The following is a 21,911-nucleotide window of genomic DNA, read 5'->3' as shown; positions in this document are numbered from 1 at the left end:
GCCGCCGTCCGGCCAGCCACCGGCCGCCGCTCCACCCCAGTTCGGACCCCCCCACTCTCCTCCTCTCCCTCCCCGGCCTAGCCCCCGAGCCTCTAACCCGTCGGAAGAGGAGAAAACCCGCCGGAAACGCCGGGAAGCTTTTCGCCGGAACTCCCTCCTCCGGCCACCAATCCGGGCAAGCTTGGTACGGTTTTGTAGCCCTCTAACCCAGCAGCCTTGCCCTAAAAGGACTCTCCCTCTCTTGAGCTAGGTAAGGAGAAATGTGGAGTTGAAATTTATAGGGCTTTTAGGCGTTTGTGTTCGATTGCCCTAGTTAGGCTTGGATTTGGTGTTTGTGCTAGTTAGGAAAGTTGTAGAGCATGATGAGAGGATCATTCTATCAAAATTTCATAGGTTTTGGAGGTCACCGAAATTGGCCTCCGGCCGCCGCTGCCGGCGAAGCCGCCGCCGGTTGGGAGATTTTTATGTTTTTAAATGTAGAATATTAAGGGGAGTTTATTGAAGTGAGTTATGGAATTTTTGGATGAGTTTTGGATAGGTTTGTGATTTTCCGAAGTTTGGTATTTTTTGCGGTTAATTAATGTAGAATCCGGCCGTAAGATTTAAGTCGTATTTTTGGGGAGGTTATATTTACGACTGCCGAGGATGATATTTAAGTTCGGATCGTTCCGATTTAAGAATATCGAAGTTAGGCAATGATGAGCGTGTTTATGGCTCTCGGGTAATTTTGCCTATTTTGATTAATTATTGGATTGTTAGTTGGGAAATTAATTATATATTTGGAACCGGACGAGAGGAGGCCCGAGCAGAGGAAGCCTCGGAGCGTCATCAGACTTAGGCCTAATTTGTGAGTGGACCTTTATTTTAATTGAAAAGCATGCGATGAATTATCTGTTAATCATTTAATTCTTTTCCTGAGATTTATGATTTTTCGGATAATTGGCAATTTTCCTCCTTTGGAGAGATCCCGAAAATGAGATTTTCGGTGGATATGTTTATTGGATGTTTATGATGATAGTATGTATATGTAAATGCTAGCTAGCCATACGTGCTGATCCGCCATAATGAGGTAAAATACCATTATGGTGTGACGTGAGTGTTAGACACAAGCGTAGTAGCCCTATATGAAAACTATTTTCTTATTTGGTTTATTTAGGTTTTCATATAGGGAGTCCACACATATATACACTCGTGCTTTTTCCGCCATACTGAGGTACAATTCCATTATGGTGTGACGTGAGCGTTAGACTCAAGCGTAGTAGTCTTGTATGAATTTCTATTTTTCTAATTCGTTCTTAGAATTCATACAAGGAGTCTGACGAGTGTGAATACATACACTTATATATGTTTATATATAATTTAGCCTGAGAGGCTGTATTTTATTAAGTTTTGGAGACTAGCTAGTGCTGGTCGTAAAGTTGCCAGTTTTTGAGTTGAGCGCTTTTGAGCGATTGCATGCAGTAAATTTTCTTTGGAAATTAAATTGGGGAAGCATAAAGAAATATTTTTATTTAATTTATTTTTGTCCACTCACTCTAACTGTTCCACATGTTTTCCCCTGGGCTCTTCGTTTTAAATTGTCCAGTCTGCAGAGTTCAGGTTGGACCTAGTAGGAGACGAGGCATAGTTACCCGCTTTTCCGCCAGTTTTCATCAGTAGGTTACCTGTTTAACCTACTAGTGTTTTCTTGCTTCCGCTAGTGTCTAGTAGCTCTGAATACTTTGGGATTATTGTATATTATTCCGGTGGTGTGCTCGGTCGGTTGACTTTATGTTTAGAATTGCTGAAGAATAATATTTGTTTTTATTTAGCTGGATAATTGTGTGATATTTTTGTGGAAGTGCTGTAGTAAGTGTGTGAATTGGAGATTTTTTCGGGTTAGGGTTGTCCATCTTCAAGGGAGGTTTTACCAATCTTTTCGGTAAATTTTCCTTGGAGGTGTCCCCGCACGACTTACTCCGGGTTTCAGGGTGAAATTCAGGGTGGGTTGTGTCAGCATTTGAGTCTGCAAAAACAAAGAAAAAAAATAGTGTTAGAAATTATATACACAGATCAACCACAATTACAGTAATATAAATATGATTCTTCAAACGTGATACAAATAAGATCAACTTTATTTTATATTTAAGAATAGGAGCAGCAGCACTGAAACCAAATTGCTTTGAATACAAAATACTAACTTGATTGATGATAGAGGCTTGCTTGCAGCAATCTCCTAAGACAGAATTTCGTCCCTACTGTAGTGCACGTAGTTTCTTGGACGTCTATCTTGCAGGATACAACTATCGAATTTTGTTTATGCACTTTTAACAAAATTCCTGGCAAACTGTATTTGTGTTTCTCAGAAAATATTAGGGGAAGAGGAGAAGGATTTCTTATTCTTGATTTGTTTGGCTGCTCGTCTTTTATAGACTATAAACAGAACAATTGCAATACTTCGGTAGAACTGAACAGTTGCAATGGTTTGTTCAAAACCAAACTCTTCCAACAGACATATCTGTTGAAAAATAAAATCCAGATAAAAAGAAAAAACAGTTTTCGGATTTGTATTTATAAGAACCCAAGAGCCCCAAAGGCCTAAGGCCCATATAAGTATATAAGTATATATGTATATATATATCTCACTCAAAAGCCTATTAACACATATGTCAAGTGTGTACATATAAAGGCTAATCATCAAAACTATTTTTCCAATGTGGGAGACTCCCACATTTTCCAACAAATAGATTGACACCTACGTACTATGCTAGAACTCCCCAAGGTTTAATTCGTATTGTAGCCCTGATTGGTGATAATTATGAAAGAGCCACTCAAGTCAATTCTGGGCTTCTCGCCAAAAAAAAAAGAAGTCAATTCTGGGCTTGACACCTACGTACTATGCTAAAAATCTCCAAGGTTTAATTCATATTGCAGCCCAGATCGATGATAATTACGAAAGAGCCACTCAAGTCAATTCTGGGCTTCCTCCCGTAGACATACTTATTTCAGCTTCTTGTTTTTAATTTTTTAATTTTTTTAATTTTTTTTAATTTTATCAAAAGCTTCTTGTTGGTTATATATAGCACAAAGATGATCTAAGACTTCGATACATAATTTTGATTATAAATTTTCCAACGTGGTATGGTAGACATCATCTGATAATTTTTTTTTCTTTGAAGAAGAAAAGGGTAGATGATGATGGTATTCTATAGTAAATGAGTTTCATCTAATATTTATTTTTTTATTTTTTTTATCTAGTAATTGAGTTTCAATAGGAAACCATTAACTTCCTCTTAATTTGTATGTATTTGAAAATAAGAGTAGGTAATCATCAATTTTTGTTTTTTTTGTTTTTGTTTTTTTTGTTTTTTTTATGTTTTTAACAGATAGATTTCATAAATTGATTAAGAAAAAAAAAAAAATTTCATGACTAATCTCAACCGTTAGTTGTTATTAGATTTAATGGATGATATTCTGGTTATAATTTTGATTGTAATCTTGTATGCCACGAATCATGCCCTTTAAGAGATGTTATTACCAAATTATCCACAAAACTTTTGAATCTAAAATATTTTATATTTTAATACTAAGGATATAATTGGTAAACTAATGTTAGTTTTTTTCCTAATCATGCATAAACCAAACATTAGAAATGAAAGTAAAATACATTTCTTAGTTACTTTCCCGACATTCTCAAACACTTTTAAGGGAACCAGTGAGAAATTTACTTTCCCGTACATAGGAAAAACCAAAGAACCAGTTCCTTACCATCAACCAAACGAGGCCCTAGAGTTACATTGTCAGTTACATTGTGGTGACGCATGTATCCTGCAAATGCCAAATCCATGTTTACATATTTCAAATCATAAAGCTACCAAAACGGTTGAATTGAAGCAAACATGATCCCAATCAATTTCCAAAGTGGAGATTACTTGTTGGCAAACAAGTAGATAATCAAAATAAGACATACTAAAACATAAAATAAATTTAGTATCCTGGCAGGAGTACTAATCAATCGAGTTAGTACTTTCTTGAAGATCCACTTACGGAAATACTCACCAATGATCTTTTTATCTTCCTCCTGATCAATCCCAACTAGTGTAATGCCTAAGGCTCCAAGGCGCAATCTTTGTTGAGGGTACCAATTAAAATGTGATTTCGGTCGGAAGTTGAACAACTTCATGATCCAAGTCATCGTAATTTCTCTTGTAAAATTGAAGATCTGCCAAGTTCTGATCATTGTTGTCATACTCCTGGTGGCATACTAGTTGGACACCACAAGTTTTTAAGGAAAGTGGTTGAGAAGGGAGAAATCTCACTTCACACTTGCTCAGAATTTGCTCTTCATTCCACTGCCTCCCCCAATGTCTCATATCAGATAACGAAATATACTGCAGCCACACATGATTTGACCCTGGACTAATAAGAATATGCTCATGAACCCAAAATATTTCATCACCATTAATGTACACTCGGAGATGAAATGCGTATCTTTCAAAATCATCATAATCATAGGTCAGAGGTTCATCTGTGCTCTCAAACACAGCCGACAAAGCCAATCTCGAATTTTTTTCCACTGAAATTTGGAGGAAATTTGATAACAAACTCGCAATACTCATGATCAGTTGGATGTTTACAAAAGCTGAACCACTTTGGAATATTATTTCCTGGAAGTACAACACTAAACTCGAAGTAGGAATCCTTCCCCTGCATATAAATAACAAAACAAATTAATGCATGCATGAATATTGGATATTATTAATTAACTTAAGTTTATAAGCGGGCTTGCATGCTTATAAGCTTATTAGTACCTCCCTTTATTCCAAGTTACCAGAAAGTATTCTTAATACTTCACAGCAAGAATCTGTTAAATATAAAACGAAAATGGTCCTAAAAGCCTTATTTGTAGGGCCGGGCATGGGACGGGATGGGACGAGATTGGGCTAATCCCGCAGCCCGTTCCGAACATTGCACATGGGACGGGATCGGGACGGGCCTTGCATTTTGAGATTTGATCCCGACTAAGTCCCGTCCCGGACGGGATCGAGACGGGACGGGCCTAGTCCCAGCCATCCCAACCCAATTCCAAAACAGAAAGCCGCCAGCAATAGAAATATGATCTGCTAAAGAAGAACACTACATATAGAAGAACATTCATGAAACAGGCATCAGTAATGAAACATATAGTCATGATCTGCTAAAGAAGAACCCCTCCCTGCATAAACAGAAAGCTAACTTTTGTTTCTTTGTTCTTGTTCATGACATACGCAATAATCCCAACAACAAAAACTCCTAGCTTGCATATTCAGGTGAATGAAAAACAACTTGAAACTAACAACACAAACTCCTGCATATTGAGGTCAATGGAAATTAAACACTTATAATTAAAAATTAAGAAAAGGAAACAAACAACTGATAATCAAAATCCCACTACATGCATGTGATCAGGTATCACACCCCCAAAAAGCTCAGAAACTTAAAAGAATGAATCCAGGACCAACTTTTTTATAAACAAAGCAAGAAGTACCATTAGTTGTACTGGTGTTGAAATTTGATTCGGATACAAGTAATTGAAAAGACATGAGAGATTTAATTCATTGAACCATAGCTTATGGCTAGCTGATGATGAATTAGAAGATGACTTAAACTTTCTTATTAGTATATGTCATCCACTACTGGTTTGTTTTACTGAGAACAAAATGAAACATTCATGAAACAGTTTGCATCAGTAATAGAAATAGAACACATAATATGAAGGGAAAAACAAGCATATAAATACTAAAATAACACCTATGGGACGGGACGGGCCTTACGGGCCTTAAGTTTTTAGTCCCACGGCCCGTCCCTTGTTTCTCCAACGGGACGGGACGGGACGAGCCTAGTGTTTTTACATCTAAATCTCGTCTCATCCCGTCAAATTTTGGGACGGGATCGGGACAGGATCGGGATTTCGGTTTTGTGTGCCCAGCCCTACTTATTTGTTATGTAATGTTCTTATTAAAGCAAATCTAGCTTACTCCTGATTCCCATCACAGGAGTTGTGAATTGGGGATTATATGAGTCGAATGCATCACTCTTGGAAACCAAAGCTCTCTTACAATTAAGGGTTAAGGGTGGAGAAGGGAGGCTGGACCATTTGAGTCGGTCATTTTGTGTCTTCTCTTTATGACACGCCTTTAGTATTCTCTTCTGTTGATAGGACTGTTGTAAGAATAATGCGTGTATAAGCAGGGACCAAAATCTAGTACATATAGCAGTTTGTTTATGACAGTTACTTCCATCAAGCAACTGCCATGCGCATTTATATTAGGGAAGGTCTATATAGAAACTCTTCTCTATTTCAAGACTTGAACAGTGACAAAGTATTAGTTGAAAATCAGAAATTAAAAGATCTACTTACCATGGCCACGAATAAATAAAACATTTACATAAACAATATAGTAAAGAAAGAGCAAGATCTAGATATCAGAAGTGAGAGATACCTGATCATCATGTTGATTAAGTAATATAGATGCCATCGTTTCCACATCTAAGTCCATAGTATGGAGTAGTTTATAGCATTCAGACAAGTCGCTCCACTGAAGCCAACCCGATGAGTTTTGGTGTTCCAAAATATCAGAAAAGTTTGAAATCCTTTCCAATGATTTGCATCTGCCTGCATGTATTCCTTTTATGCTTGGAGAAAGCTGTGGAATTTCTTTCAGCCTCTTGCAATCACGTAATATGAACCACTGCAAGTTAACAAACTTGATGATCCATCTTGGAAGGCTAACAAAACTACCTCCGGATAGATCAAGATAGGTCAGAGTGGACAAGAAACCAAATGGCATCAAGAAATCACAGTGCGATATGTTGCAGTCTCCAACTCGCAAAAATGTCATCTGAGGAAACACTGTTAAGGAGCAGTCTTCATCATTATTGTCATCAGACAAACACTGCTTAGTGGTGGATGTTGTCGTTGACATTGGAAATGCAAGAAGTTTTGGAGCGCCTCTGACTACAAGTTGCTGCAGATATTTCAACTTATAGATGCTGCTTGGAAGAGCTTTAAGGTTTTCACAACTCTCTAGATTTATCTCCCGTAAGTGTTCCATGGTTCCAGCCTCAATTTCAGGAAAGCATTCCAGTAATTTGCAACCTTTCATATTAAGAACTTTCAGTGACTTCATTCCAAGTTTTGTCGGAAACCTTGTAAGATTAGAGCAATCTTGCACAGAGAAACTCACAAGCTTATCAAGGAATCCAACAGAATCATGAATCTCTACTAAACTCCTACATTCTACAAGAAGCAATTTCTTCAAATTTGGAAATCCAGAGAAGTCCGGGATTTCTTTTAGTCTTTCACATCTACTGAAGTCCAAAGATTTCAACCAATCAAGTTTCTGTACAACAAAACGTAATTGTACAAGGATTGATCAGATGACACTTGAGCCTCATTTAATTAAACAAAAATTATTTTGTTAGAGCATGAAGCTCTTAAAACTAAGCAAATCAAAAGTACATACCATGGTTGACTGTCCAAAACGTGATATGCTGCTTGATGGCATCTGGAGTGCAACAAGTTTCTTTGGATTAAATTCAGGTGGTAGGGATTCAAGAGGATATTTGTACCAATCAAGGAACCTTAACGAGTTGGGCAGATAACCAACGTTCCCAACAAGACTTGCATTTCGATTTATCAAGTATCTGAGATTCCTCATTTTTAACAAGGCTTTAGGAGCCACATGGATATCTTCTTTCTTGGGCATTTCTATCATTATGCCTCGAACTTTACTTGTTCCCTATCAGGAAAAAATAATCATTAAGTAAAACATTCTGCTATTGTAACAAGCATACTTAAATTAATGACTAGAAAAACAGAATGTACTGTCCAAAAGGACAAAGAAGCCAGGTGAATAGCAAACTTCGTGCGTTAACAATGATATAATTTACACAATCAAAAACAAGCAAGATGTAGTTTACTTACTGTTTCTTCAGTTAGAACTTGTAAAACATCCTCATGAAACCACAATCTACTGCGTTCACCCGCTTCTGTAGGCGATTCTTGACGCACTATTTCCTTGCCCATGTCTTCGATCAAGTCATGCATAAGATAGCGCATTACTGTCATCACCAATCATTAAGAGACTCTTATCTATGAGTACTGCAATGCTATAAATTGGGTACAAATCACAGCTTCTTAGGATATCGACAGTAAAATCTTTATCTTGTCCTTTGAAAAAGCATGCAATGTCGAGGAAAACTTCCTTCTGATGATCTTCTAATCCATTGAAACTTATTTTAAGAATTTCTTGGACTTCTTTGTTAGGAATTCTTTCATAACTATCCAATGCATCTTGCCACTCTTCTATGCTTCTACCAAAAAGATGAGAACCCAAAACCGATAGAGCTAATGGAAGGCCTTTGGTATAATACACAGCACGCTCGACGAGTTGCAAATAATCATCCTTAGGTCTGTCTCTTTTGAAGGAATTCCAACTGAAGAGCTCAAAAGCTTCTGGAAAATCTAATGCCTTGACCTTGTATGTTAAACTAACTCCATGAGCAATTAACAGATGCTTATCTCGTGTAGTTATGATAACTCAACTGCCCGGACCAAACCAACTATATCCTCCAGCTAAGTTTTCTAATTGCTTTAGATGATCCACATCATCTAGAACAATTAGAACCCTCTTATTCCATAGCCTTTTCTCTATCTCAAAAGCAGGATCATCGATATTGTTTAGCTTTACTCCTACACCCCCTAAAATCTTGGAAAGAAGAGTTTCTTGCAGTTGAACTAAGCCTTCATGTGGCACTGATGATCTTTCTCTCACATTTGCCAGAAAACAGCTACCTTCAAATCGATGAGCAATTGACCCATAAACAGATTTGGCAACTGTTGTCTTACCAATGCCTCCAATCCCCCATATTCCCACCATGCGAACATCATTTTCCTCAACACATAGAAGCTCATGCACATCCCGGACACGAGATTCCAGTCCTACAGGATACTTCGCAACTTTCAAGTATGTCCGATTTGATACTTGAATTGAGATCTCTTCAACAATATTTTGGATAAACTTGGATTCATGCCTGCCATCAATATTGGAGATCAAAATTATATGAATTGGCGTTGAGACAAATATTAGCAGGTATATTTGAAGAGAAAATGTTAAAATAGAATTAGATTCATACAATTGGTCATGGTTCACAAGGAGGAGATATTTAGATTTTAACTTGCATAGTTTTAATCATCTCAAACTTTCAAACACTAGGACTAGAGCACACATAGTTGAGTACAGGTTTACAGTCAATCAATCCATCGTAGCTTAATTTTGCTTTAATTTATTCAAGAAGACGATTTTAGTACTCAAAAGTTGAACATATATGCTCATTAGGGAAGCTAAAAGCCAAAGTGATTTTTATTGACCAGAGAGATAAAATAAAATAAAACAATAACATTCAACAGATCATAACAAAACTATAGGGGACCTGCAAGTGTAATGCCATAGTTGACTTCTCTTTCTATCATAGTATGTTTAAGCTAGTAAGCTATGGAGCCAGTTGATTTATACAAGCATATATATAACTGAATAGTACATGTTCTTCATTATTAATCAACTATAAACCAATTCTCCTGTTTATATATACTTTCAAATGATGAGGCAGCTAAAAATAATTGGCCTAAACAGAATTTTGGTTTGAACCCTTCCCTTTTTGCTTTGCTTGATAAGGAAATATCAAGTGACAAAAAAATTTAAGAATCATTTGTTGTTCATCAAGCATGCATGTTACAACCAGTACGTTTTTAGTTTATCAAAAATCTGAAGTAATTAAGAGGTCAAAAATTGCCTGATTGAAAAGGAATTCACGATAATGCAACTGCTTCTGGTTCGTATCAAATGCAATCCCTGTCTGAGGGTCTTAATGCATGCCTTGTATATTTATATAGGTGATAGAAATGGATCAAATGATCATACTTACCCGTCTGGAAAATGCCAACCAGACAGACTAGCTGCGTGAGTAAGGGCTGTCCTCCAACTCTGCACCCGGTCCATGTCGAAGTTGAACTGCACTTCATGCTCACGCATTGCCACAGCAAAGCTGCCTCTCTGATTTCGTACATCCGAAGGATTCACCTTATAAAAAATGGGCCAAACAAGTTGACCCTTTGATTCTTTACAATCAAGGATGATGAGGAGTTCATCCAAGCACCATTTGGAGGATGCATAGTTTTCAGAGAATACAATAACAGAAACCCTCGACTCCTGAACTGCCTTGACAAGTGTTGGTCCAATCTCTTCTCCTTTTCTAAGATCATGATCATCTATGAAGGTGTGAAGACCCCTCTGGCACAAAGCAGTATACAAATGGCCAGTAAAATTATTGCGTGTATCTTCACCTCTAAAACTCAAGAACACATCATAACTCCACCTAATCGGAGTAAAAGAAGAAGAAGAAGAAGCAGTAACACCTCTATTCATATTGCAAGCCATACGATGAGAAAGATTATCACAGCCTCAAATAAAGCAAGCTTCGAATTCAGAGTGGTGCTACTTACTATAGTCATATATACACATAGTATTTATATAAACTGGACAAGAGGTACGACTACTTCCTTACACCAGCAAAGGGAGTTGGCACACTTTGATCAGGAAGAAAGGAAGAAAAAAAGAAAAAACACAAAATCAGAGGTTTAAGGGAGTCTCTATCTTCAACTAATTCATCACCGCATTTCTGCATGGGCTTAAGAATATTAATACTAGTTCAACTTACTAAAAATATCCCTACTTGTACTAAATAAATAATAATGTCATAGAATTCGAAGTAGAATTTATATGACACCTAATCTGAGCAGAAAAAATGGTTCATGAATCTTACATTCTGTGGAGTTCACTCCTCGACAGGTCTAGTCTTGGTATATCATTATCAGAATATCGGCTAAGCTAGCTTCCAGAGGAAAAAAGAAAAGCATTTGCTGTAAGATGCTCTTGAAAATGAGAAAACGTGTGGTTAGTGGTGTGGTGGAGTCAACTTTAGTATTTGCTTTAGCAAACACTTCTATTGCTAATCCATCAGATCCAAAACTAAGCCTATGTGCCACAACGTGAGAACTTTAAAATAGAGTTTTTGAATATGATTGCAAAAAAGAAAGGCAAATCAGCTTGATAATGGAACACCAATAACTTGCAGCTGTGCAGTGATTAGCTAATACGAAGGTAAATTATGTTTGGTCACTCTTATATTTGATCCTTATAAAGTTGACACTAGCTCTATTCAGTTCGTTTGATGTTAGTTTAATTCGTCCGGTAAAGTTATAAATGAATGTTGCACACAAGCAAAAACTCTAATAAGGTGGTTTCGGCTTTGCTTCTCGAAGGTCTGGCCTTCTTGATATAGCGCGCAGAACTATAAACACTAAGCTCATGAAGAAGAAGCACAGTATGGCCAGAGTTCCTCGTCATTCAGTCATCACATCATCTCTTCTTCGTCAACCTTCAATCCGGCTCAAGAGATGGCTTAACATTTCCGGTTCTATTTGCTCAAGTTAAAGGCATGTTGGAAGCAGTTTTATTATATTAACACGTTATAAACTCTTTTGAACTCAGAAAGGTGTTATGCGGAAGCGGCTGACGGGCCCCGAGGGTCCCACACATACGGGTCTAGAAATGCCGATATTGTCTCCAGTTTAGCCACCCGGATGCGAAACAGGTATGGGGTTTTACACAAAAAACCTCGACATTAGTGTGTGTGGTACCATTCCTTATAACCGAAGGATAACTCTTCACGTTTCTGATGTGGGATTCCAAATGGCTCTAATCTAAGCCACACGTTTCCAACAATATTCACCTGGCGTGATTCAAGCCATCTCCAAATCTCACAATCCAAGTCCCAATAGCTCAACCGTGATCACAAGCATCAAATTTCAAATCTTATGATCTCAATCCAAACGGGAGCTCCACCAAATTGAAACTCAATCGTACGAGACACCAAGTCCCAAGCGTCACCTGGGCTCTGATAACACTTGTTATGCGGATGTTATGCGGAAGCGGCTGATGGGCCCCGAGGGTCCCACACACATGGGTCCAGAAATACAGATATTGTCCCCAGTTTAGCCACTCGGATGCGAAAAAATAGGTATGGAGTTTTACACAAAAATCCTCGACATTAGTGTGTGTGGTACCATTCTCTATAACCCAAGGATAACTCTTCACGTTTCTGATGTGAGATTTCAAAATGCTCTAATCTAAGCCACACGTTTCCAACAATCTCCACCTGGCGTGATTCGAGCTATCTCCAAATCTCACGATCCAAGTCCCAATAGTTCAACCGTGATCACAAACATCAAATTTCAAATCTTATGATCCCAATCCAAACATGAGCTCACGTCTGGGGTTATTTTCAGATTCTAGATTCAATTATGAAGTCTACTGATTCGGCGAAATATGAGATCGATAAATTTAACTGGAGAAATGATTTCAACCTTTGGCGTTTGAAGATGCGAGCCCTATTAGTTCAGCAAGGGTTATTGAAGGCGCTAAAAGGTGCAAGTCCTTTGCCAACTATTTTGTCAGATGAAGAAAAAGAAGACATGTTAGAACGAGCACATAGTGCATTTTTGTTATGTCTTTCTGATGAGGTTCTACGTGAAGTTGCCGATGAGACGACTGCACCTGGTTTGTGGCTAAAGCTGGAGAAATTATATATGACCAAATCCCTCACTAGTCGATTATATTTGAAGCAGCGACTATACACTCTTCGGATGTCTAAAGGTACACTTGTTGAAAACCATATTGATGATTTTAATAAGCTTATATCTTATTTGAGAAATATGGATGTGAAAATTGATGATGAAGATCAGGCTTTGATTTTACTATGCTCTTTACCTCATTCTTTTGAAAATTTTGTCGACACTACGTTGTATGGAAGAGACGCTATCTCTTTAGAAGATGTCAAAGCAGCTTTGAGTTCAAGAGAACTAAAGAAGAAGGTGTCAGACAATTTGAATGATAATCAAGAACATGGTTTGGTAGTTCATGGTAGAGAGGAAAGCAGTAATAAAGGTAATTCGAAATTTAAGCCTCGGATTAGAAAGGGTAGATGCAACTATTGTCACAGAGAAGGTTATTGGACCCCTGAATGCCCTAAACTCAAAAACAAAAGTAAGTCTTCTGAAAATTCTTCTGGTGATGATGCTAATTATGTGGATGAAGAGTTTACTTTTGATTTTGCCTTCTTTGCTGGTGATTCTTCTGTTGATGCTTGGTTGCTTGGTTCGGCATGCTCGCATCATATGTGCTTCAATCAAGATTGGTTTGATACTTATCAGTCTGTTGATAGAAATTTTGTCTTTATGGGAGATGATTTTCCTAATAAAGTTACAAGGATTGGAACAATTCGAATTAAGATATCAAGACTTTGGCAAACGTTAGACATGTCCCAGATATGAAGAATAATTTGATATCTTTGGGTACTCTTGACTCACAAGGCTATAAGTTTTCGTCTCAAAGTGGAGTTCTAAGAGTTAGTAAGGGTGCTCTTGTTGTGATTCAGGGAAAGTTGATTTGCCATAATCTCTACGCACTTCAGGGTAGCACAGTTGTTAGTGCTCCATCAGTTGCCTCTTCATCGAGTCCATATTCAGATATTGGTACAGTTGTATTTGCTGAGGGCCAGTTTGATCAGTTCTGTGAAGATTAGATAGTGAGACACCGCACTATTTTGAAGACACCATGTTTAAAAATTGCAGAACATATTTGTGGATCCCTCATAGAGAAAGTATTTTGCATGCTTTCTAACTTGGATAAGTCTACGGATTTTGGTGCTGAATTTGTTAATTCTTGCTACTTGGTTAATTGGCCTCCATCGTCTGCATTTTGTTTCAAGACTCCAATTAAGGTATGGTTTGGTATTCATGCTGATTATTCTGATATTTGTTGTCTGTTTGGTGCTCATGTGAGTGATGGTAAACTTGAGTGGAGAACAAAATTTGTATTCCATGGATTTGCATATGGGATGAATATTTATGACTTGTGGTGTGTCTAGTCTAAGTCACCCAAATTTGTAATCGGCGAAGTTATGAACTTTGAAGAGTACGCCATAATATTTGAAGGAGAGTCTATTGATGTAGGTTCAGGCCACGGTGTTAGTAAGCAGGTGGAGCTTGTTCAAGCTTTAAGGAAAGTGTCAGTGCGTGCTTTTATTCAGCCTAGTCAGGAGGTGCTTGTTTTTGTTAGTGATATTGAAGAGAAGCAACTTTGGATCTACAACGTTACTTTGTATGAAGATATTCAGTCTCTTCGTCAGAGTCATCTACTTTTGATCAAGACAGTTCCTATTTGCAAGTTCAAGCTTGGCTTGGGCTTGATTGCTACTTGCAATTAGTACCCTTCAGGGTTTGATGGAGGAGACCTTGGGAGAAGATTCTACTTTGGAGATTTTTGATTAATTTAAACCAAGGTGGAGATTGTTGGTTTGTGGCTTAAATTAATATAAGCCCATCAATTATCTTTAGTAAGCCCATATAATCAACCTGATCCTATTAGGTTAGGGTATTGTCTATGCACTATAAATATATGTTTTATGTCACCAATTAAGGTGTGAGAGACAAAAAGAGCCGCAACTTTAAGTTATTGAGAAATAGCCGCAGTTTAGGGTTCTATAGAAGTTGTTCTTCTATTTGGTGTTTCTCTTGTGTGAGTGTATTTTGGGTGTGATATGGATTTTGGGTTTGAGTGTTAAACACCTTGTAATCTCCTTTTGACATTAGTGGAATCTCCTCATCGTTTCCGCCAGTTGACGTAGCCCTTTGTTTTAGGGTGAACCACGTAAATCTTTGGTCTCCTTAGATTTTTTGTCTATTTATCTTTTCTCATATTTCGGTACTTCATGTTTGTTTGACGCTTCCGCACAACAAAAGGAACTTCCTTTACCAAAGGTCATGCAGTACCAAGTCTTTTTCAACGCTCTAGAGCCTCGAGTCTTTAGGTTTGTATATGAGATATAGATATAGTAGTTTAATAGTCTTCTTGGTGTGGACGCAAAAGATATTTACTCTTTACAAATATTTGTAGGATTACTTCACAAAATTTAAAAAAAAAGAAAAAAAAAAAAAACACTTTTGAGAACAAGTTGTATAATCTTCTTTGTCAAGAACAGATTTTGTTACTACTCTGAAAGAAATTTTGACTTAAAATCAATCTTGGTGAAACACTAGGGTGGGGTACATAGAAAAATTTGTTTAAACGAGTCTTAGGTGCGGCTAACGCACCACATGTCCTGTGCGACCCACATGTTTTTGTTTTTAAACCCCCCACCTGCGTTCTTCTTCTTCCTCTTCCTTCCTCTGCTCCGGCGAAGCTTCTTCTTCCTTTACACGGGTTGGTGGAGGCGTCCTCTTCCTTCCTCTTCCCCGGCAAAGCTTCTTCTTCCTTCCTCCGACGAAGCTTCTTCTTCCTTCCTCCGACGAAGCTTCTTCTTCCTTTACGGTGGAGGCGGAGGCAGTTTACAGTGGAGGCGGCAGGGGTTGCAGGTTTGAGGCGATGGCTGGGCAGAGGGAAAGAAAATTGGAGAGGATCAGTTTCCGACCGGAGAAAGGAAGAAGATCCGCCGGAGAAAGGAGGAAGAAGAACAAGAAGACAAGTGTGCAAAAAAAACAAAAAAAAAAGGTGTCAAAAGATGATTAAGTGTAAAAACACGTGTCAAAAGATGATTGGATGCGCATGTGACAGGTGATGTGGATGTTGCACCTAAGAATTTCTTTATTTAAACATGTCGTCATGCACTCATGCGTACTCTTAACTTACATGTGATATCTCCAATCTCCATATCTATTATTCATCAAGAACATTTAATTAAAGATGATGACCCAGTTATTTTTCTAATGCTCCACTTGTACATCTTCGCAACCACCGCAACAACGACATGACATTTGGCAAACATCTTCTGCATTCAACAATTCGGAAACTGAAAAAATACAGGCACAAACAGACAATCCAGACTGTGATCTGTACTGTGAAATACCATATCATCGTCATATTAGCATGAAGGAACCTAGAGGTTGCATGATAAAATAAAATACACAACAGGTGTTGCATTAAGATTTGTTCTAAATAACTATAACCCTAGTAGTAAGAATTGATACAGGAAAGGAAACTATGTACTGTGGTACTGATCTGAGCAACAAAATCTACACAGCCTTTGCCTGTTCCACATACATATACATCTGTATGTAGTATATACAAGAAGCTATCTGATTAACTACCCCCACCCTCTTAGTACTACAACATTATCAAACTCCTTTGGTTAACAACTTAAAATAGAAAATAGAGGTTCCTAGGCCCTCTGGTTGAAGTCCATGAAACTCGGGTGTGACTGCCCGTTAACGTTCTGGTTGTGACGCATGTGGAGCTGCTGGTGCTGGCTCTGGCTACCTCCAAGCTGATTATGCATGGCAGACTGGGGTGCCGCATATTGTCGGGGGAGCCCTCTGTAGAAAGGGTTTCCATTCCCAAGGGGGGTTTGGTTGGTTTCAATCTTAAGCCGCTCCACTTCCTCCTTTAGTTTTTCATTCAACGCTGTAGGTGTAAATTAATAATAATTACTTAAATAATTAAAACATATATAAGTTTCAGCGATAAGCTAATTTAACTTCAAAGCTATAAGTGTTTCGAAGCACATGAAATTAAACAGTTTCACTATTTACCCTATAAATAAACATACTAAACCATAAGCATTACCATCTCTCAGTTGTGCTTGTTGCTCCATAGCCTGTAGCCGAATTTTGAGCTCCTTATTCTCAGCAGTTATTGCAGTGGTGTCTCTCTGCATCAAATATAAGATACATATCAATGTACATTGTATTTATTGTCACATTTCCTTTATTATTTGTCTTGTTATGTTCTTTGGTGTCTTGTTATGTTCTTTGGTGACTTCCACCAACATCAGAGCACAACAAGACACAATCTGAGTTCTTACAGGTGATCAGCAAGCTGACAGCAATAGAATTTGCATAATTTTATGCAATTGAAATTAAGTACCCTGGACCCACCGATAATTTAACGAGACAGATACATCCATTCACGTGGAACATCAAATGTATATCTATATCATGTTTTGAAGTGTTTGGCAGTAACAATTTAGATATTCATACTTTACACGCCGCATGCATATATTATTGTATGCACATCTGAAGATGCACCTACCTTGTTCTACACACTGAAACTAAGCTATAACAAACAAACTTTCCACCATATTCAAGAAGCCTGAAAATACAAGACCTGGTTGCATGAAGCAGCTGTTAGATCTAGATATGGCTTGGATATGTCCAGACTTTTAAATAGAATATCAGCTATTCAGTAGATACTATTGTAAGCAAGTAGATTCAGTGGAAGACCCCAAATTTGTACAATCAATCAATGAGAAACTGATAAAAAAAAAAATTAAAAAAAAAGTTAACGCGTCAGTAGTTTCAAATGAATATCCCAGATTCTCAAATCCATTTGTCACATCAAACTATAGAACCTTTAATGAAGAAAGATAAACCAATGTTTGACGGAAGAAAAGGAAGAGAGAGCTCTGAACAGGAGAAAGAGAGCTCTTAATAGTATTATAGACTTGTCCTAAGAGAAAAAAGATGATTGCTGAGTATTAAACCACCTCCATGATGCTCTCACTAAACGTTAGCATTGCAGATTACTAGGCTATTATGTATAGCAGATTATTAGGCTATTAAGTATAACATTGTATTAATTATTTAATATGACATTAATATATACGAAGTAACGTTCTTACAGTATCATAACAAAATTAGGGGCGCTCGTGACTTCACAGTGAAAAAGGTCAAAAATGGTCTTAACTCCAAACACTTCCCACCTAAAGATGCAAATTATACTATATATAAGCCCGACTCATTATTCCCAAGTCCAGCTAAAGGTCTCTGAGAGTGGTTGTTGTGCCACAGGGCTCATCAGACCCACTGACATAACAGACTAACATATTAGGGGCTATTCGAATAGTAGCAGGGTGTTCCAGACCTAGCATGTTAGACTGTTATTGGTCCGTCTTAGACACAGCTGAACAGCCGCGCCTAAAACCGCTTTGGACCTTGTCGCTCTGGAGTTATAACCTAACACTATCAGGCTGCATATAAACACAGAGCAGGGGGGTCTATAGATGTATGCTTACATATTTTCCTTTTACAAACTGACATTTAATGTATCTTACGATATAAAATTACTCGAATGAAGAGAATGTTATGTGGATCTTATTACTCAAATGATTGTCATCCACCTTAGAAAACAAGTTCATCTTTTGGCACTTTTTAGGAACTAGGCCTTACTTTTTAAAGGCTAGGAACAACTATGTCATTTTCACATTCAGGTCAACCGTTTAGAGTAAGAACTTTAACTACATACTCATATGCACAAACAACCCAGACTAGTCACTAGGATACCATACACAAATACTTACCATGTAATTGGTTTTCTAGGAAAAGCATGTAATGATTACTAAGCACTTAAAAATCAGCGCCATGAAATTAAGACACGGCATTGGTTAAAGTTTGGGTCACATTTGAAACTAAACCATTGGTCCCTGTACAAATGCTGGATGTACAACTAAGATGGTTGTGACAGACACAGTTACCTTATGAAACTTGTAAATTTGTATGCATGTCTTTTTTTGCTGATTGTTTGCTTGTTTTCAAAGCATCTTTATTGTAGGAACCAATATATTAACAAATTAACAAGTAGAAAACAAGAAACAGATGCAAGTAACATCTTGAAAGATACCAACCATGCTCAGAAACCAAAACACGCCCCCACAAAACAAACAAAGAAATTAACTTCATGGTGATCATTGCAAGCCATAAAATTCCATTTTGCAAAGAAGAAGCATAACAAGCCAAACAGTGGGTTCCATTCCATTCAGCAAGTAGTACCTAATGGTCTTGCCCATTTCATACTCCCCTACAGAAGTCAAAGTCTTAGGTATTACCTGTAACAGTGTGACCTGTGCCGATAGAGTGGTAGCCTCTGTCTGAAGCGTCTGCACCTTCCTCTCCAGCTCATTTGCATATCTCACCTTCCTCTCCTTGGACCTCGCCGCAGATTGCCTATTAGCTAAGATCCTGTCCACCACAAAAAATTAAAAATCTCAATTTCTCATTCGACTTAATAATATCTACAAACAAAAACAATCCAATTGTCAGGAATATTAAATAAATTACCGGTTCTTAACTAATATATCAAATTGGATTCAATACTGTGAAAATTTCCGAAAATTAAATTCCGCCCAATTTAGTTGATCTCAAATTTGGTAAACCCTAAAATGAAAGAAGCAATGATCACAGTTGAGGAAATTGAAGCAGAAATAGAAAAAGGAGAGACCTTTTAGCTCTCTTGGGGTCAATCAGAGAGAGCTCAGCGAGCTTATCAGGAGTGATGGACTTCTTGAGACCATCGAGAGAGAGCTCAGAATCGAAGGAGCCGTCCATGGAGTTGCTATGCCTGTGGCCGCCGGCGCCGGGCCTCTTACCCCCAACGACTTCCTTCCCGGAGACGGCGTCTCCGGAGAATCCGAGGCCGTCGAAGAAGTCGGAGTCGACGGAGAGGCTGCGGAAATGAGCGGCGGTGGCGGAGGAGCTGGGCCTGGGGCGGGAGGCGGAGGAGTCGTCGGAGTCATCGATCGGCATGGGGACGGCGGCGGAGGAGGTGGAGGTGGCGCCACGTGGCGGGACGGGAGAGGGGAAGGAGGAGAGGTCGAGGTCGGAAGGGTCGAAGAGGAGGAGGTCGTCGAAGTTGGGGAGGCGGAAGGAGGAGAAGTCGGAGTGGGCGCGCCGGTGGTAGGAGCCGCCGCGGTGGGGGGTTTCCGGCATCTGCTCAATGTCGTTTGAGGAGGTGGGTGAGGAGAAGCTGTGGTTGTTGGAATCCATTTCCATTTCAGGTCGTCTGCTCCGGCCAGGTGTTCAGTGTTTGGTTGGAGAAAGGTGGAGTCTTTGAAAACAACAGGAGGAGAAGGAGGAGGAGTGATTTGATGAGAGAGTGGGTGGAATATATAGAGAGAAAGAGAGAGAGCAAAACAGTAAAGAGGAAAAGTTCGGTGAAATGAGAAGAAGCAGTTGTGTTTGGGTTTTGCTCTGGTTTAAGTAGCCTACTTCTCTTTATTTAATTTTGTGTTTTTCTATATAAGAAAAGTGTAGCTTTATTTATTTTATTTTTGGAAAAATAAAGGGCCTGGTTTTATTTGATGTGATCCCATTATCTTATGCTAATGTTAGTTACATGCAGCTGAAAATGTATTATTCTACATTTGGTGGTTTGGACTAGTACAAAATACAATGCATCATTCGACAACAAAAATGATTGAAGGTGTATAGAGTATAAGAACTTATGCATATATTACTATATTCTTGTCTTGGCTTATTCGTTTTCTTTTTTGGTTATGCTATAGGTTTAAAGGAGGGTTCTAATAAAAACTTTATAACAAGTAATGGTATTTGATACCTGAATTCTTTTGTAAATTTTATGTAATTATATTTTTGTTATTTTTCTTTATATGTTTAGTTTTAAGTAACAATATTTGATCAATCTAAAAAAAAACTAGCAATTGATTAGGGTAGAGAATAAAATTGCATTTCCAAAAGTCTCGTGCGGAGGCCTCACGGCCCTCACTTCAAAGATCTGTCTTAGGCCTCCCACAAGTCAGGGTCGGCGTTGCCGTTGTTGCCAGAAACGAGAAGACGTTTTGCTATGTTGAGTGGAGCATGAAGCATTTCTTGAAGGCCCTGTACAAGGAAGCTAGTGTACTAATGCTTGAAAGGAACAAGGAGCTTACCTAGAGTACGTATGACATACTATCTATGATAAGGAAGTAACAAATGAGTAAGTTACGATCTTTTTTGATGATATATATCATCTATCACTTGTTCCATTGATTTCAGAATGATGTGATGTGTTTTCCCAATGGATCAGATGAGAAGATTCTTTTTTATTATTCATCTATCACTTATTTGGTAGATTTTAAGATTGATGAGACGTTTGCATAACCAGTCTCTAAACAAGCTCTAGCTAGCCTCATGTTGTAACTTGCAAACTTGTAAGCTCTAGCCTCGTGTTGTAACTTGTAAACTTGTAATACAGATCCTACAAAGATCAGGAGGAGTTTGCCACTTCAAATCAATCTCCATTTCTAAAACAAGAATATTTTTTTTAGCTAGGGAAATGTCAAAGACAGCAAGCAGACTCAATTTTATGCAGAACTCCAATAAGGAGACTCAATTCCCGACGAGTGTAGAACGCTTGACAACAATTTCACATCCCATTTTTGAAATTGTACCCAGCATTGAAGATCTATCCTACGATCATATCCCACTGAAAATACTCAACTTAGCGATACTAGCCAAGAGACCCTGTAATTGATAGGGAAGCCAAAGCACATAGCTAAATCCTGGACATACATTTATAACAACAAATTGCTCCAGACTCTCTAGGTGACATTTCCATATTGAGGCATTATGGGGAGGAGCTACGATTTTTTAAAAAAAAAAATTAAACATAAACAACATAGAACTGAGCAGATTCGACACTTGTAGACAATAGAATAATGACATTTAAACTTTAACCTCTTAAAATGGCACAATGTCAAAGCTTAGAAGACAAACTTGAAATATACTCTTAGTTTGTGTTATTTTCCTATCCAATGTAGTTCCAATTCTACCGAGTACACTCATCCATGGATGATTTTCTCCAATTTACAAAGTTGAAGCCACAATAATGGTGATCACTGGTACGAAATGTAGCTCTTTATAAACAAAAAACAAGTTGGTTGTATAGGTGAAACAGTTAACAAAGATGACAAACTCCAAATTAAGAACTTTTGGAGTAGCAGCAATGTTCTATATATATATATATATATATATATATATATATATATATATATATATTACTATA

The 21,911-nt window shown here is 38.0% G+C and overlaps 3 protein-coding genes across 3 annotated transcripts in view; all 3 read right to left on the bottom strand.

The window, feature by feature from the left end:
• Positions 1 to 8,047, bottom strand: part of LOC101291119 (protein SUPPRESSOR OF npr1-1, CONSTITUTIVE 1-like) — a 15,823-nt gene extending 7,776 nt beyond the window's left edge. The window contains exons 1-3 of the mRNA XM_004292483.1: positions 7,946 to 8,047; positions 7,485 to 7,760; positions 6,462 to 7,361 (exon numbers count right to left, since the gene is read on the bottom strand). Coding sequence (XP_004292531.1) covers positions 6,462 to 7,361; positions 7,485 to 7,760; positions 7,946 to 8,047 — 1,278 coding nt within the window. The remainder of the gene's footprint in view (positions 1 to 6,461; positions 7,362 to 7,484; positions 7,761 to 7,945) is intronic.
• A 514-nt stretch (positions 8,048 to 8,561) lies between these two features.
• LOC101290837 (TMV resistance protein N-like) lies at positions 8,562 to 10,678 on the bottom strand. The gene is made up of 2 exons (XM_004292482.1): positions 9,946 to 10,678; positions 8,562 to 9,054 (listed from the first exon to the last, which is right to left on the bottom strand). The coding sequence occupies exons 1-2, from the start codon at positions 10,455 to 10,457 to the stop codon at positions 8,562 to 8,564; spliced, it is 1,005 nt and encodes a 334-aa protein (XP_004292530.1). The 5' UTR covers positions 10,458 to 10,678.
• A 5,218-nt stretch (positions 10,679 to 15,896) lies between these two features.
• LOC101315311 (transcription factor VIP1-like) lies at positions 15,897 to 19,900 on the bottom strand. Its single transcript, XM_004292481.1, has 4 exons — positions 19,350 to 19,900; positions 18,958 to 19,090; positions 16,701 to 16,785; positions 15,897 to 16,538 (listed from the first exon to the last, which is right to left on the bottom strand). Exons 1-4 carry the CDS (start codon positions 19,898 to 19,900, stop codon positions 16,297 to 16,299), a joined length of 1,011 nt encoding a protein of 336 aa, XP_004292529.1. The 3' UTR covers positions 15,897 to 16,296.
• Positions 19,901 to 21,911: the final 2,011 nt, after the last annotated feature.

The sequence above is a fragment of the Fragaria vesca genome, linkage group LG2, assembly GCF_000184155.1.
Source record: "Fragaria vesca subsp. vesca linkage group LG2, FraVesHawaii_1.0, whole genome shotgun sequence".
In the NCBI taxonomy this organism is placed as follows: Eukaryota; Viridiplantae; Streptophyta; class Magnoliopsida; order Rosales; family Rosaceae; genus Fragaria; species Fragaria vesca.
This window is presented reverse-complemented; position numbering and strand designations above follow the sequence as displayed.